The sequence below is a fragment of the Callithrix jacchus genome, chromosome 12 (genome assembly GCF_049354715.1).
Source record: "Callithrix jacchus isolate 240 chromosome 12, calJac240_pri, whole genome shotgun sequence".
Lineage (NCBI taxonomy): Eukaryota > Metazoa > Chordata > Mammalia > Primates > Cebidae > Callithrix > Callithrix jacchus.
This window is the reverse complement of record NC_133513.1, coordinates 88,672,539-88,685,272: the sequence shown is the minus strand read 5'-3', so window position 1 is coordinate 88,685,272 and position 12,734 is coordinate 88,672,539. Positions and strand designations below refer to the sequence as shown.

At 40.4% G+C, this 12,734-nt stretch overlaps 1 protein-coding gene and 1 long non-coding RNA gene across 13 annotated transcripts in view; one reads left to right on the top strand and one right to left on the bottom strand.

The window, feature by feature from the left end:
- Positions 1 to 12,648, top strand: part of LOC103796768 (uncharacterized) — a 75,303-nt gene extending 62,655 nt beyond the window's left edge. For all 6 annotated transcript variants that reach the window (XR_004732091.3, XR_013525031.1, XR_013525028.1 and 3 more), the window contains 3 exons: positions 6,006 to 6,171; positions 6,933 to 7,049; positions 9,157 to 12,648. This is a non-coding gene — a long non-coding RNA (uncharacterized LOC103796768). The remainder of the gene's footprint in view (positions 1 to 6,005; positions 6,172 to 6,932; positions 7,050 to 9,156) is intronic.
- Positions 1 to 12,734, bottom strand: part of ENTPD1 (ectonucleoside triphosphate diphosphohydrolase 1) — a 171,115-nt gene that overhangs the window by 44,339 nt on the left and 114,042 nt on the right. For all 7 annotated transcript variants that reach the window (XR_013525026.1, XR_004732083.3, XM_054243174.2 and 4 more), the window contains one exon: positions 7,339 to 7,466. Coding sequence is in view for 5 of the 7 variants with exons in the window: in XM_054243174.2 (XP_054099149.1) it covers positions 7,339 to 7,466 (128 nt within the window). In the remaining 2 variants the exon portion in view is untranslated. The remainder of the gene's footprint in view (positions 1 to 7,338; positions 7,467 to 12,734) is intronic.

Sequence of the window (12,734 nt, the reverse complement as noted above, 5' to 3'; positions counted from 1 at the left end):
ATCATGAGGTCAAGAGATCAAGATCATCCTGGCCAACATAGTGAAACTCCGTCTCTACTAAAATACAAAAATTAGCTGAGTTGGTGACACATGCCTGTAGTCCCAGCTACTCAGGAAGCTGAGGCAGGAGAACTGCTTGAAACCCAGGAGGTGGAGGTTGCAGTGAGCTGAGATCGTGCCACTGTACTCTAGCCTGGCGCCTGGGACAGAGCGAGACTGTCTCGGAAAAAAAAAAAAAGATCAGAGCTAAGATTCAAACCCAAGGCAGTGTAAGTCCATGGCCCAAGTTGTGCTGTATTCTGGGCAGGCAGAATAATGATGCCTGCAAGAGTACAGGGATGACAAATCAGAGGAAATGAGTACAGGGACAGGTGAAAGTCTTTCCATGTATGAAGTTGCACCAAAAGACACTTGTGGCCAACATCCTCTTTAAACAAGCATTCAGAGCTTTCTCTCAGCATTTACTGTCCCAAGGTACCTGTTCTATCTTAACCTTAAAAGGTCATTTAAGGAATTTGGTCACGAAGATCTGGTCAACCCAAGTGTTGTTCACGTTATCCCCTCCCCTCATGCCACAGACAGTGCCTTAATTCTGGCCTTACCTGCCTTGCCTAGACCGTGGCAGGAGCATCCTAACTGGTCTCTCCTCCTCTAATCTACTCTCCAGCCAAAAGGAATCTTGGGAACACAAATCTTGGATCACTTCCTTGTATGAAACCCTTCAAAGAAGTGGTCCTCAATCAAAACTGCTCATTAGAATCACATGAAACCTTTTAAAACCTATTGGTCCCTGGGCTTTAACTGCCAAAGATGATTTAATTGACCCAGAATGGGGCCCAGCCATATTTTTTAAATCCTCCCCAGGTGCTTCTAATATGGAGCCAAGTTTGAACACCACTGCAGTTTAATGGATGAGATGACCGCTTTTAAGCCGGAAATACTAAGCTCAGATTTGGACCTCATCTTCCACCACTCCTTCCTGCCCCCATATTCAACATTTTAGCCATACTGAGCTGCTGATTCCTCAGGGGATTGCGCATGATTAAAAGCTGTCACTCTTCAACACATGATATGATCTTTGTCTGGAACATGTCGTCCTACACCACCTTCTGGAAAACTCCTTACTATTTGTCTTAGTCCGTTCTCTGTTGCTATCACTGAATACTTGAGACTGGGTAATTTATTTTAAAAATAAATTTATTTCTTACAGTTCTGGAGGCTATGAAGTCCAAGGTCAAGAGACAACATCTCATGAGGGCCTTCTTGCTGGTGGGGACTCTCTGCAGAGTCCCAAGGTGGCACAGGGCATCATATGACAAAGGGGGCATACTGAGAGACACACTAGCTTTTAGTACAGACCTACTCTAATGATAACTAACCCACCCTGTGATAATTTGATCCATTTATCCATGAATGACTTAATCCATTCATGAGGTCAGAGCCCTCATCACCCACCACCACCTCCTAAAGGCCCTGCCTCTTAATATTATTACACTGGGGATTAAGTTTCAACATGAGTTTTGGAGGGATCAAACATTCAAGCCATAGCACTTAAGATTCAGCTCCAAGGCCATCTTCTCTGGGAAGTCTCCATGTAATCAGGCACAATTGGCGGCTTCTTTTTCTGGGCTTTCATAGCACTGTCTACCTATCTCCGTATGACTGTATCTCTATTGTATTGAAATTATTTGTACAAAGAACCCTCACCTCCACAAAAAGCAGGAGGTACAATGATACTTCAGATACCTCTTATGTCCATTTCACATCTTGGCCAACTTTTTACTCCAGCCCCAGCAGTATCTCCTTGTCTCTCTATTTCTGCTCAGGAGCTTCTCTCCTGCTGCCTAGGTCATCACCTATGGTACCCACATGGCCCCTGTGACACACGTGCAAACATTGAAGTGACAGGGACTTAACACCAGATGGGAGCAACCCTTGATGGGAGCAACAGGTGATAAGAACCAGGGGATAAATCCCTAGGGCAGACAATTCTAAAGTTCACTCTCCACAGCTCTTCAGGGGGTCCCTGGGAGGATTAAGCCTCAGTTGCCCAATGTGGTAATTTGTTCCTGACTCTCTCTTGGGATAGCTTTCCCTCTTTGTTTCCTTGGAATCACTTCCCAAAATAAACATCCTGCATGCAATTTCTGTTAATAGAATGTGTTGTTTGGAAAAACTCACTAAGACAAATGAAAAGAACATTAGTCTTCGGATCAGAAAACTGGAATTCTAGTTTTAGCTCCACCTCTGCCTTGGGTTAGAGAACATCTTAGGTTTTGATTTTGTTATGTATAAAATGGGGATAACCTTCCATTCTTCACAGTACTGATAGGAAGAAACAATGGAAATGCATGTGGAAATGATTTATAACTGCAAAACACTACATAATGTTATTATGCTTTAGGAAAAATTCCTTCCCTATTCACCCTTTAAATTAGTGGTCCCCAACTTTTTTGGCACCAGGGACCAGTTTCTTGGAGGACAATTTTTCCATAGACCCAGGGGTGGTGAGGAGGGAGCAATGGTTTTGGGATGATTTGAGTGCATTACATTTATTGTGCACTTTATTTCTATTATTACATTGTAATATATAATGAAATAATTATACAACTCACCATAATGTAGAATAAATAGGAGCCTTGAGCTTGCTTTCCTGCAACTAGACAGTCCCATCTGGGGGTGACAGGAGACACTGAAAGATCATTTGGCATTAGATTCCCACAAGGAGCGCGCAATCCAGATCCTCCCACATATGTGCAGTTTGCAATAGGGTTCGCTCTCCTATGAGAATCTAATGCTGACACTAATCTGACAGGAGATGGAGCTCAGGCAGTAATGCAGGTGATGGGGAGCAACTATAAATACAGATGAAGTTTTGCTCACTCACCTGCTGCTTACCTCATGCTGTTCTGGTCTGTGGCCTGGGGGATGGGGACCCTGCTTTAAATGATAGAGCTTCTCAGGAGTTGGACCTTGACCCTCTTCTTACTTTATACCTGCTTCCTAGATGAACTCTTCCATTTCTAAGGCATTAGTCAATCAATGCCATTAGAGACATACCTTTAATCTAGGCCTGTACTATCTAACAGGGCAACAAATAGCTGGTAACTGAGCACTTGAAATGTGACTAGTTGGAATTCAGATATGCTGTAAGTTAAAATTTGAAGACAGTATGAAAAAAGAATGTAATATATATGATTAACAATTTTATTTTGAGACAGTCTCACTGTGTCGCCCAGACTGGAATGCAATGGCATGATCTCGGCTCACTGCAACCTCTGCCTCCTGGGTTCAAGTGATTCTCCTGCCTCAGCCCCTCCCAAGTAGCTGAGACTACAGGCACCCGACACCATCCCTGGCCTTTTTTTTTTTTTTTTTTTTTTTTTTGTAGTTTTAGTAGACACAGGGTTTCACTATGTTGGACAGGCTGGTCTTGAATTCCTGACCTTGTGATCTGCCTGCCTCAGCCTCCCAAAGTGCTGGGATTACAGGCGTGAGCCACCCCGCCCAGCCAACAACTCTTTATTTTCATGAAATGTTGAAATAATATTTTGGATGCATTGGACTACATAAAATATGTTATTAAAGTTAATTTCACCTCTTTAACTTTTTAAAATGTGGCCCTTTGAAAATTAAAATTTGGCTTGCATTATTTTTCTGTTGAGCACGGCAGTAGACATCTGCTCAGAAAAGAAAGGTCCAAAACTGATTATCCAACTGCTTTCTTGACATTTCCCCTTGGCTTTCCAACACTCAAAACAATTCTTCAAAAACAGAACCCAAAACCTCCCCCTCTTTCCAAATTTTTGTCGTAGCCTCTTATTGGTATCCTCCTCCATCTCATCCCCCTCTAATTCGTTGAAATCAGAGTGATCTTTGCAAAAACAAATCTGATCACATAACTAGCTTCCCACTGCTCTGAGGATTAAAACTGAAATCCTCAACCTGTCTTGCAGGGTCCTGCCTGTACCACCTACCTCCCCATCTTTATGTAACATGTGGCCCACTCCTGTGCTCCAACTAGTTTCTAGGAGATATCCAACTCCTTCCTGTTTCAGGACTCTTATACCTACTTTCCTTCTGCCTGGAATACTCTTTTTTTTTTTTTTTTTTGAGATGGAGTCTCACTCTGTAGCCCAAGCTGGAATGCAGTGACACAATTTTGGCTCACTGCAACCTCTGCCCCCAGGGCTCAAGCAATTCCAAATTTCCTCAGCCTCATGAGAAGCTGGTATTACAAGTATGCGCCACCACACCCAGCTAATTTTTTTGTATTTTAGTGGAGTCAGTGTTTCACCATGTTGTCCAGGGTGGTCTTGAACTCCTGAGCTCAGGCGATCCACCCACCTTGGCCTCCCAAAGTGCTGGGATTACAGGCATGAGCCACTGCACCTGGCCTTGCCTGGAATATTTTTTAACTGTCTCTTTCTCAGCTAACTTCCAATCATTCTTTGGATATTATTGTTAATGTCATTTTTTTTTTTCAGGGAAGAACTTGCCTGGCCCCAAAACTTTCATTTGGTGGCAATTTATCACAATTATAATTAATAATATGTGTTACTAAATATGTTTGCTTCCCCAGATGGTAAGCTCAGTCATATCTATATATACTGGCTTCCCAATTGTGTAGCCCAATGCCTAACACAGACAATGAATATTTTTTATTTTACTTTTTTTTTGAGACAGAGTCTTAGCTTGTCACCCAGGCTGGAGTGCAATAAATTTCATTGCATAATTTTATGAAAAATGAATGAAGAACTGCTGAATGAGGTATGGTCATAAAGTCATGTCATTGTGTGTTCTTAAAACACATGTATCAGTACAAATATCCAAACAAGTATTATCTTTTAAATGGTCATTTTTGGAAGCAAATATATTTATTTCAATAAACTACTCAAAACAGTTTAGTAGCCCATCATATTTGGGATGATCCTGAACTAGTTTACAGATCACGCAAGAAAAAAAGTTGTTTTGTTTCTTTTTTTTTTTTTTTTTTGTTTTTTTGTTTTTTTGTTTTGTTTCTTATTGTAGATTTTATAAAATGTTTTATCATATACCTTATTCATTAAACTTAGTTTTGAATGATTTCAGAGTTATCATTAAAGAGTATGCTTTAAAGTGGCAATGTCCGATAGAACTTTCTGCAGCAATGGAAATATTCTTTACCTGTGTTGTCCAATTCAGTAGCCACCAACCATGTGTGGCTATTGAGCACTTGAAATGTGGCTAATGCAACAGAGGGACAGAATTTTTTATTTTATTTAATTTTAATTGACAGCTGTAAAGATCTGCATGTGGCTAGTGGCTATCAAATGGGACAGCACATCTGGTTTAAAGCCATCACCAAAATACAAGTTCCTGAAATATTTTGCCCCCAATATATGCCAGGAATCTTACTAAAATTATTGTATAACTTCAACAAATGGCTAGTTTGCATAAATAAAACTATCTTTCTATAAAATGAATCGGTGAAAGTATTAAAAAGATTCACTTCAGATGCCAGTAACTGCTCTTCAATACTCCTACCTTTTATTTAAAGAAGGCCAAATAGCCGGGCACGGTGGCTCACGCCTATAATCCCAGCACTTTGGGAGGCAGAGGCAGGTGGATCACAAGGTCAAGAGATCGAGACCATCCTGGTCAACAAGGTTAAAACCCCGTCTCTACTAAAAATACAAAAATTAGGTGGGCATGGTGGTGCGCACCTGTAGTCCCAGCTACTCGGGAGGCTGAGGCAGGAGAATTGCTTGAACCCAGGAGGCAGAGGTTGCAGTGAGCCGAGATCGTGCCATTGCACTCCAGTCTGGGTAACAACAGTGAAACTCCGTCTCAAAAAAAAAAAAAAAAAAGAAGGCCAAAGACCTTGTTCCATTTTTCCAGGCCCATATAACAATGCAGAAGCACAACAGACTTGAAGGAGACCACTGTGAATGAGGGAAGGTTGTCCGTGACCACACATATTTTTGGGAACATAATTCAAGTTTGTCATGGATTTTGTCTCCTAGGCGTCCCCCTCTCCAGTGATGCAATACTGAACATGCAAAAAGGTCAAATTAAGAAGGCAATCATGTATTTTTGGAGCTGGTAAACAAATAATGGAACCAAGATGTCATGAGGCTTCAACTGTGAGTGAAGTTCTGCCAAGGAAACAACATCACTCAACATTAAAAGGCAAGCGACCCTTCACAATGAGATAGTATCAGCCTTCTGTCTTGACAAAGGGGCTGCTGTACACAGCCCCACTGGGTTGAACTTGACAAAAAGATGCCAGTGTGACACCCACGCTTCTTCTATACAGTGATTTGGGTGGATGGCAAAAGTTTCAGAGGCCTGGTATATGTAACCATCCTTATTGCCTCCCAGTTCAACATCTTCAAATACAGGAGAATATACTTCTACACATGTATTCTCAGGCCTCCACGGTCAAGTTAACTTCTGGATATATTACTGCCCACATGTACATACATGCTTATTAACATATTGGTATCATCTAGGCCCTTGTATATTTGTTTACTATAATTTCAGTGAAAGTTTAAAATGGTATATTTACAATATAAATTTTGATTTACCACATAGTTTTTAATTAACTGATTAAATAATGACCATATTACAAAGTACTTGTGAGATATTCGTGTCTGAAATTTTATTTCAATGAACTGGAAAGAAAACAGAAATATGTTACAGTTAATGATCCTAATGATTTTTAATGATATTAACTAGTTGTTCAAATGTAGAGATTTCACAAGAAATCTGCCTATCCGTGAATTCATTTCAAATGACTATATCAATACATATATATGTTTGCTGATTTGCTTTTATTGATTTTTTTGATTCTTTACTATATCTGGAGATAGCATGTCTTCTCTACAATCTCTGACTTCCAAAGTGCTTTATACAGAGTTGTATAATAAACATTATTGTTTTGGTGATAGTGATAATAATGAAGTAAAAAGAACAGAGTGCAGTACTGTGATCCACCCATGATGAAGAAGTAGAAATATACTAGAATATAGAATCGTGTGGCATAGTATTACACAGATCTGGATGAGGTGAGTAAAGCATTCATTTCTGTCAGAGAATCAATTTAATGAGTTTTTGCTAAACAATCATAAAGGCAGTTATCTTCCCACCACTAATTGATTCAAGGCATTTTCTCTTCTAGAATGAGCACCCATTTCCATTTTACTTGCCTAATTCAGTGAAAATGGACTTGTTCCTGGGCTGTTAGAACCTCAACTCCCCTCTGATGCTCTGTATTCCTTACCCGTCCTCCCCTGTCCCACCCAGATCTCTTCTTACATACACATACACACAAACACACACACGTATTTGACTTACCTTAACATTTTCTGGCAATGCTTTGTTCTGAGTCAGCCCTACAGCAAGCAAAGCTATCACAGCTATGATAGAGGCGAAGCCAAGGATGGCTAGGATATTCGTGGAGCAAAATGTCTTCACGTTAGACTCTAAAACCAAAAGCAGAAGAGAAAATATCAACAAGAAATCAAAAACACTGATTTTCCTCCCTTTTCTGTTTGGTCTTGTAATGGCTACCTGGGAACATCAGAGACAGATTAGAAGCCAATCTTTTTATCAGTGAAGCACTTAAAAGTAATTGGGAAATTTCAAGAACAAAAGGATTTATTTGTACTTTGACAAAGGCCAAGACTGAGTTAGTGGCTGTGGAAAGGACAAAACTAAGTCAGTAATCAGATATGGAATGAGGAGTGAGAAAAGCCCTGATCTATGAAGGTACAAGTAACAAATAAAACACACACACACACACACACACACACACACACACACACACAAGGCTAGCCCTCCTCATTTTTGAAATCTACTACAAAATGTTTAAGATGTTAAAAAGTATTAAGAATGTATCCTCAAACAACATATCCCATTATTCCATGACATTTCCTGGCTTGACATACCTCTTGCATTTAAACCACCCTTATATAGTCAGCAATTGGTAATGGCATAGAGGCTGAGGAGTCTTGAACATTTTGGATCATAATTCATATTATCTTATCTATTTTGTCCTTAGTCTCATTCTGTCATGGGACATTTAAAAAGCTCCAATAGAATTATATAAAAGGCAAAAGAAGCCGGGCACAGTGGCTCACACCTGTAGTCCCAACACTTTGGGAGGCTGAGGTGAGCGGATCAGAAGGTCAGGAGTTCGAGACCAGCCTGGCCAATATGGTGAAACCCCATCTCTACTAAAAATACAAAAATTAGCTAGGCGTGGTAGCAGGTACCTGTAGTCCCAGCTACTCGGGAGGCTGAGGCAGGAGAATCACTTGAACCCGGGAGGCGGAGGTTGTGGTGAGCTGAGATTACACCACTGCACTCCAGCCTGGGCGAGAGTGAGATTCCATCTCAAAAAAAAAAAAGAAAGAAAAGGCAAAAGCTACTTTGGTCAGATGTAAAAAGACTGCATAGAGGAAGTGAACAGGAAATGAAATGGTTGCACCATTCCCTCCATTTTGACAACTCAACCTCCTCCTCTCTCACCTCCCTAAACTAGCTCCATACATTTTTCTTAGGCTTTGGGAATAAAGGATAAGATAACATAATTTAAAAGCATATGGAAATGGGATGGGTTCCCTAGAATAGTTTATACTTCTCTAAGGTCAGATAGGGGGATCAAAAAGCTAAAAGAGGAACCCAAGTCTCCTCTTTCTCTTTCCCCCTTTGGAGTAGAAGCTGGCTGGGCACTGAAATGGGAGCTCCCCTTGAAGCTTTTGAGTGGAAGATTGAACTTAATCCAAGTCCAAGCTTGGATTAAGGTATGGGTCTCCATTCCATCTCAGTCCCCAGAATCTTGAAGCAGTCTTTACCCATCAGACTAAACAATACAAAATTTAGGAGAAAAAGTTTTAGCAACATCATTATCTGTTGCTTCCAAACAAGGAACAGCAGATTAAATATACAATACTTCCCTGTTTCTTCCTTCACAAAAGAACCTCAATTTTGTTCAGATGCCTGCCTCTCCCCCAAGCTCAGGTATAAACTTATCTGTGTAATTTATTCCCTTACCAATGATTGGTTTAACAATGGGTATGCCAACCTAATTATGGCCCATGAGACCTATCAGGAAGTCTTCTGGGTCAAGTCTAGGAAAAATAAAAGAAAACATTCTCTCTTCATCCTCAGACTTTGTCCTGCCTGGAAGGGATGACATCCAATGATGGCAGACCAGAGAGATGTAGAAAACCTGAATCCGGGGCCGGGCGTGGTGGCTCAAGCCTGTAATCCCAGCACTTTGGGAGGCCGAGGCGGGTTGATTACGAGGTCAAGAGATCGAGACCATCCTGGTCAACATGGTGAAACCCCGTCTCTCCTAAAAATACCAAAAAATTAGCTGGGCATGGTGGCGTGTGCCTGTAATCCCAACTACTCAGGAGGCTGAGGCAGGAAAATTGCCTGAACCCAGGAGGCAGAGGTTGCGGTGAGCTGAGATTGCGCCATTGCACTCCAGCCTGGGTAACAAGAGCAAAACTCTGTCTCAAAAAAAAAAAAGAAAAGAAAACCTGAATCCTTGATGGAATTTTAAACTGCTAAATCAACCAATGCTGAGCCCTTCCTTCCATAAGACTTATGTTTTCACCCGATTAGAGTCAGGATTTTAATTACGTGAAGCTAAAACATCCTAATACAACTGGTATGGGAGAGATGTCCTCTTTGATGCCAGTGTTCTGGAATCTGGAAAAGAGCCCTCTAGGTGCACCCCACTTTGGTTCCCAAAGTTGTGATGTTGACAAATACAGCCCTAATGAGCATGTGCTTTAGATAAACAATTATAAATATAACAACCAAATATAAATATAACAACAAACTGTATCAATATTTCTACTATAATAAAATTTTTAATGTTTTACTCCCTCAAGCTATTCAACAAGGTCTACCTATTAACTTCTTTTGTTTTTGTAAATATAACAATATTGCTATCTCATTGTCCATCCACGTCCATTTCGGGCACTATTCTTAGCATCCAAGTTACTACAGTAAAAAAAACTGATATGGCCCCTACTCTTTGGAATTTACAGCCAAGTTAGGGAGACAGTTAAACCAGAAAAGCAACACATAAATAGGTGATTTCAGGACAGGATTCGTGCTAAGAAAAAATGTAAACCAAGGAATGTGATAAGAGTTGGGAATGAAGGGAAAGGTATCAGATTGAGGGTCAAGAAAGCCTCTCTGAGATGATGACATTTGAGCTGAGACCTAGAAGGTGACATTTGAGGAGAAAACACCAGCCTGGAAAAAGAGTAAGAATGTAAGAGGAAGAAGGAATAGAAACTGCAAGAGCCCAGAGATGGGAACCAACTTGATGTGACTATAATTATCTTCCTTTTCCTAATGAGAATATTACTAACTTCTTCTTGTCATTGAAGAGTTGGATGTATAGTTTTCCACATTTTCCCAGCTTTTGCAATGATATCCAGGTTACAAGAATATAAGCAAGCCTTTCTTCCTACTCTTATTTCTTATTAAAAATATAATAAAAAGAATTTAGGTCAGAGAGAAAAATCTAGGAATTTTTCGTACATGATTTTTCAAATGTTTTTGTTACCAAAAAAAAACTACAATGTTTTTCATGTAACGGACTAGATTACCCAGAGAGCAGTAATTTTAAAAATGCTGTCTTCCATGGGTTATATGACAGGCAGTTTTCAAAAGCCTGATCACATGCAGGGAGCAGGAGAGTTGTCTCAGAAATGGTGCTAGAGGTATGGGATGCAGGTTCACATATCTTGGATGTGCTCATAAAAAGGGAATTACTTAGGGAACTGCCCCTTCTTCTTGGACCCCCCAGAGAACTTTCAGATCCCATGACTGCCACAGTCAAGCTCTATTATGGAAAATTCACACCGATTTTCAGGAAGGGCTTCCCCCTGAAAAGCCCTTCATTTGACTTGCGGATAACAGAAATGTGGTTTCTGTCATGCAATACAAAATGGTATTTCAAAACAATTTCAACAAATGGTTTTACCAAAAATATCCCACGGCAAAGTGTTATCATTGTTTTCCCTTTGAATTGGCTTAGTGTACTAAAGAATTTAAGACTGCCACTTCCTTTGCATTTTTTTCTTTTCATGTGATATGACAAGGGAGAGGAATTTTCTGTTTAAAGTGAGAGAACAAGGTAATGTTAATAACTTCAACTCTTCACCTGACAGAGAGACAAAACTGAAGGAAACCCAAGCTTTGAAAAAACACAGGCTGATTTCAAGCCAGTTAGTTGTGTCAGAGGAAAAATACCTTCAAGATTTTTTTTAAGAATCAAAGGAAGCAAAAGTTATTTTGATTCTCATAGAGATAGCCATCATGAAGTACACTTACAATCATACTAAGGTGAAAATCAAAATTATTTAATTTTGGCAAGGTGCAATGGCTCACACCTGTAATCCCAGCACTTCAGGAGGCCAAGGTGGGTGGATCACTTGAGTCCAGGAATTTGAGACTGGGGGTGAGCATGGTGAAAACCTGTCTCTATAAAAAAATACAAAAATTAGCCAAGCGTGGTGGCACGTGTCTGTAGTCCCAGCTACTTGGGAGGCTGAGGTGGGAGGATTGCTTGAGCCCAGGACACTGAGATTGTAGTGAGCCAAGATCACACCACTGCACTCTAGCCAGGGCAACAGAGTGAGACGCTGTCTCCAAAACAAATTATTTAATTTTGTCCATAGTCGAAATTCTGTTGTACAGAGAAATCACAGCATTGCTACTTTGTGATAATAAAAATATAACATCTTAACATTTTACTCCATGAATAATCAGATTTGGGGTGTTGACAGATGTGGTGGATTTCAGGCAAAAACAAGTTTTGCTTTGTAGATCCAATGTGACTGACTAGATTCAAACTGTTTCCAAGTTCTTATGGGTCATATCTGGACTAAGTTTTCTTGTCATATAGAGAATAAAACAGCAAATGTGGACAAGTGTTGATGAGCAAACATCCAAGGAACGTTGAGGTCCTTCCTGTGTTTACATAGTCTAATGATGGAACAATCACTGAAGCCCATAAGACTGGTCCTAATCTGGCCTTGTCATTCCTCCAACTCCCAGAGTCAGAGTTTCCACACCACCTCTTCTACCTTCCTTCTTCTCCATCAGGGGACTCTTCTTGAGGATACACATATGGGTTGTTCTCACACTCAGGGGTTTGAAGATCCTTTCTCAGTTACTTCATCCCAAGCCCCTTAAACCTACCTTCTTCTATAGTGATATCTACATCCCCCATTCCAGTCACCCTTACCGCATATCTGATCTTGTACAATGGCCCTCTCTGGTGACTCCCACACTTCCTAATTCTCTTCCTTATCAGAATCCCTCCTTCATGTGGTGGTAGAAATCTTACACAATTGACATTCCTAAGACTCTTCCTTATCAAGAACCTATGGCCTGCTGTGTGCCAGATGAAAGCCATATTGGTCTACCTAGACCTCCAAGCCCTTCAGAAATTTCAGTCCCTCCCATTTTACCATTCCAACCAACATATCAGTTTGGGTCCAAGATGAGAATTCCTGACATAATGACTATTAGAATGTAAGCTCCCTGAGGGCAGGGACTTTTTCTGGCTTGTTCCTTGCTATATCCCATGCTGAATGAATGAATGAATAAATTAATGGACAAATGAATGAATTTTGGATTCTCTGATATTTTTTCAATGTGGGACTTCCTTCATTTGTAATTCCATTCCCCCCATTCTCCAAGTCTTTTTGTCTCCT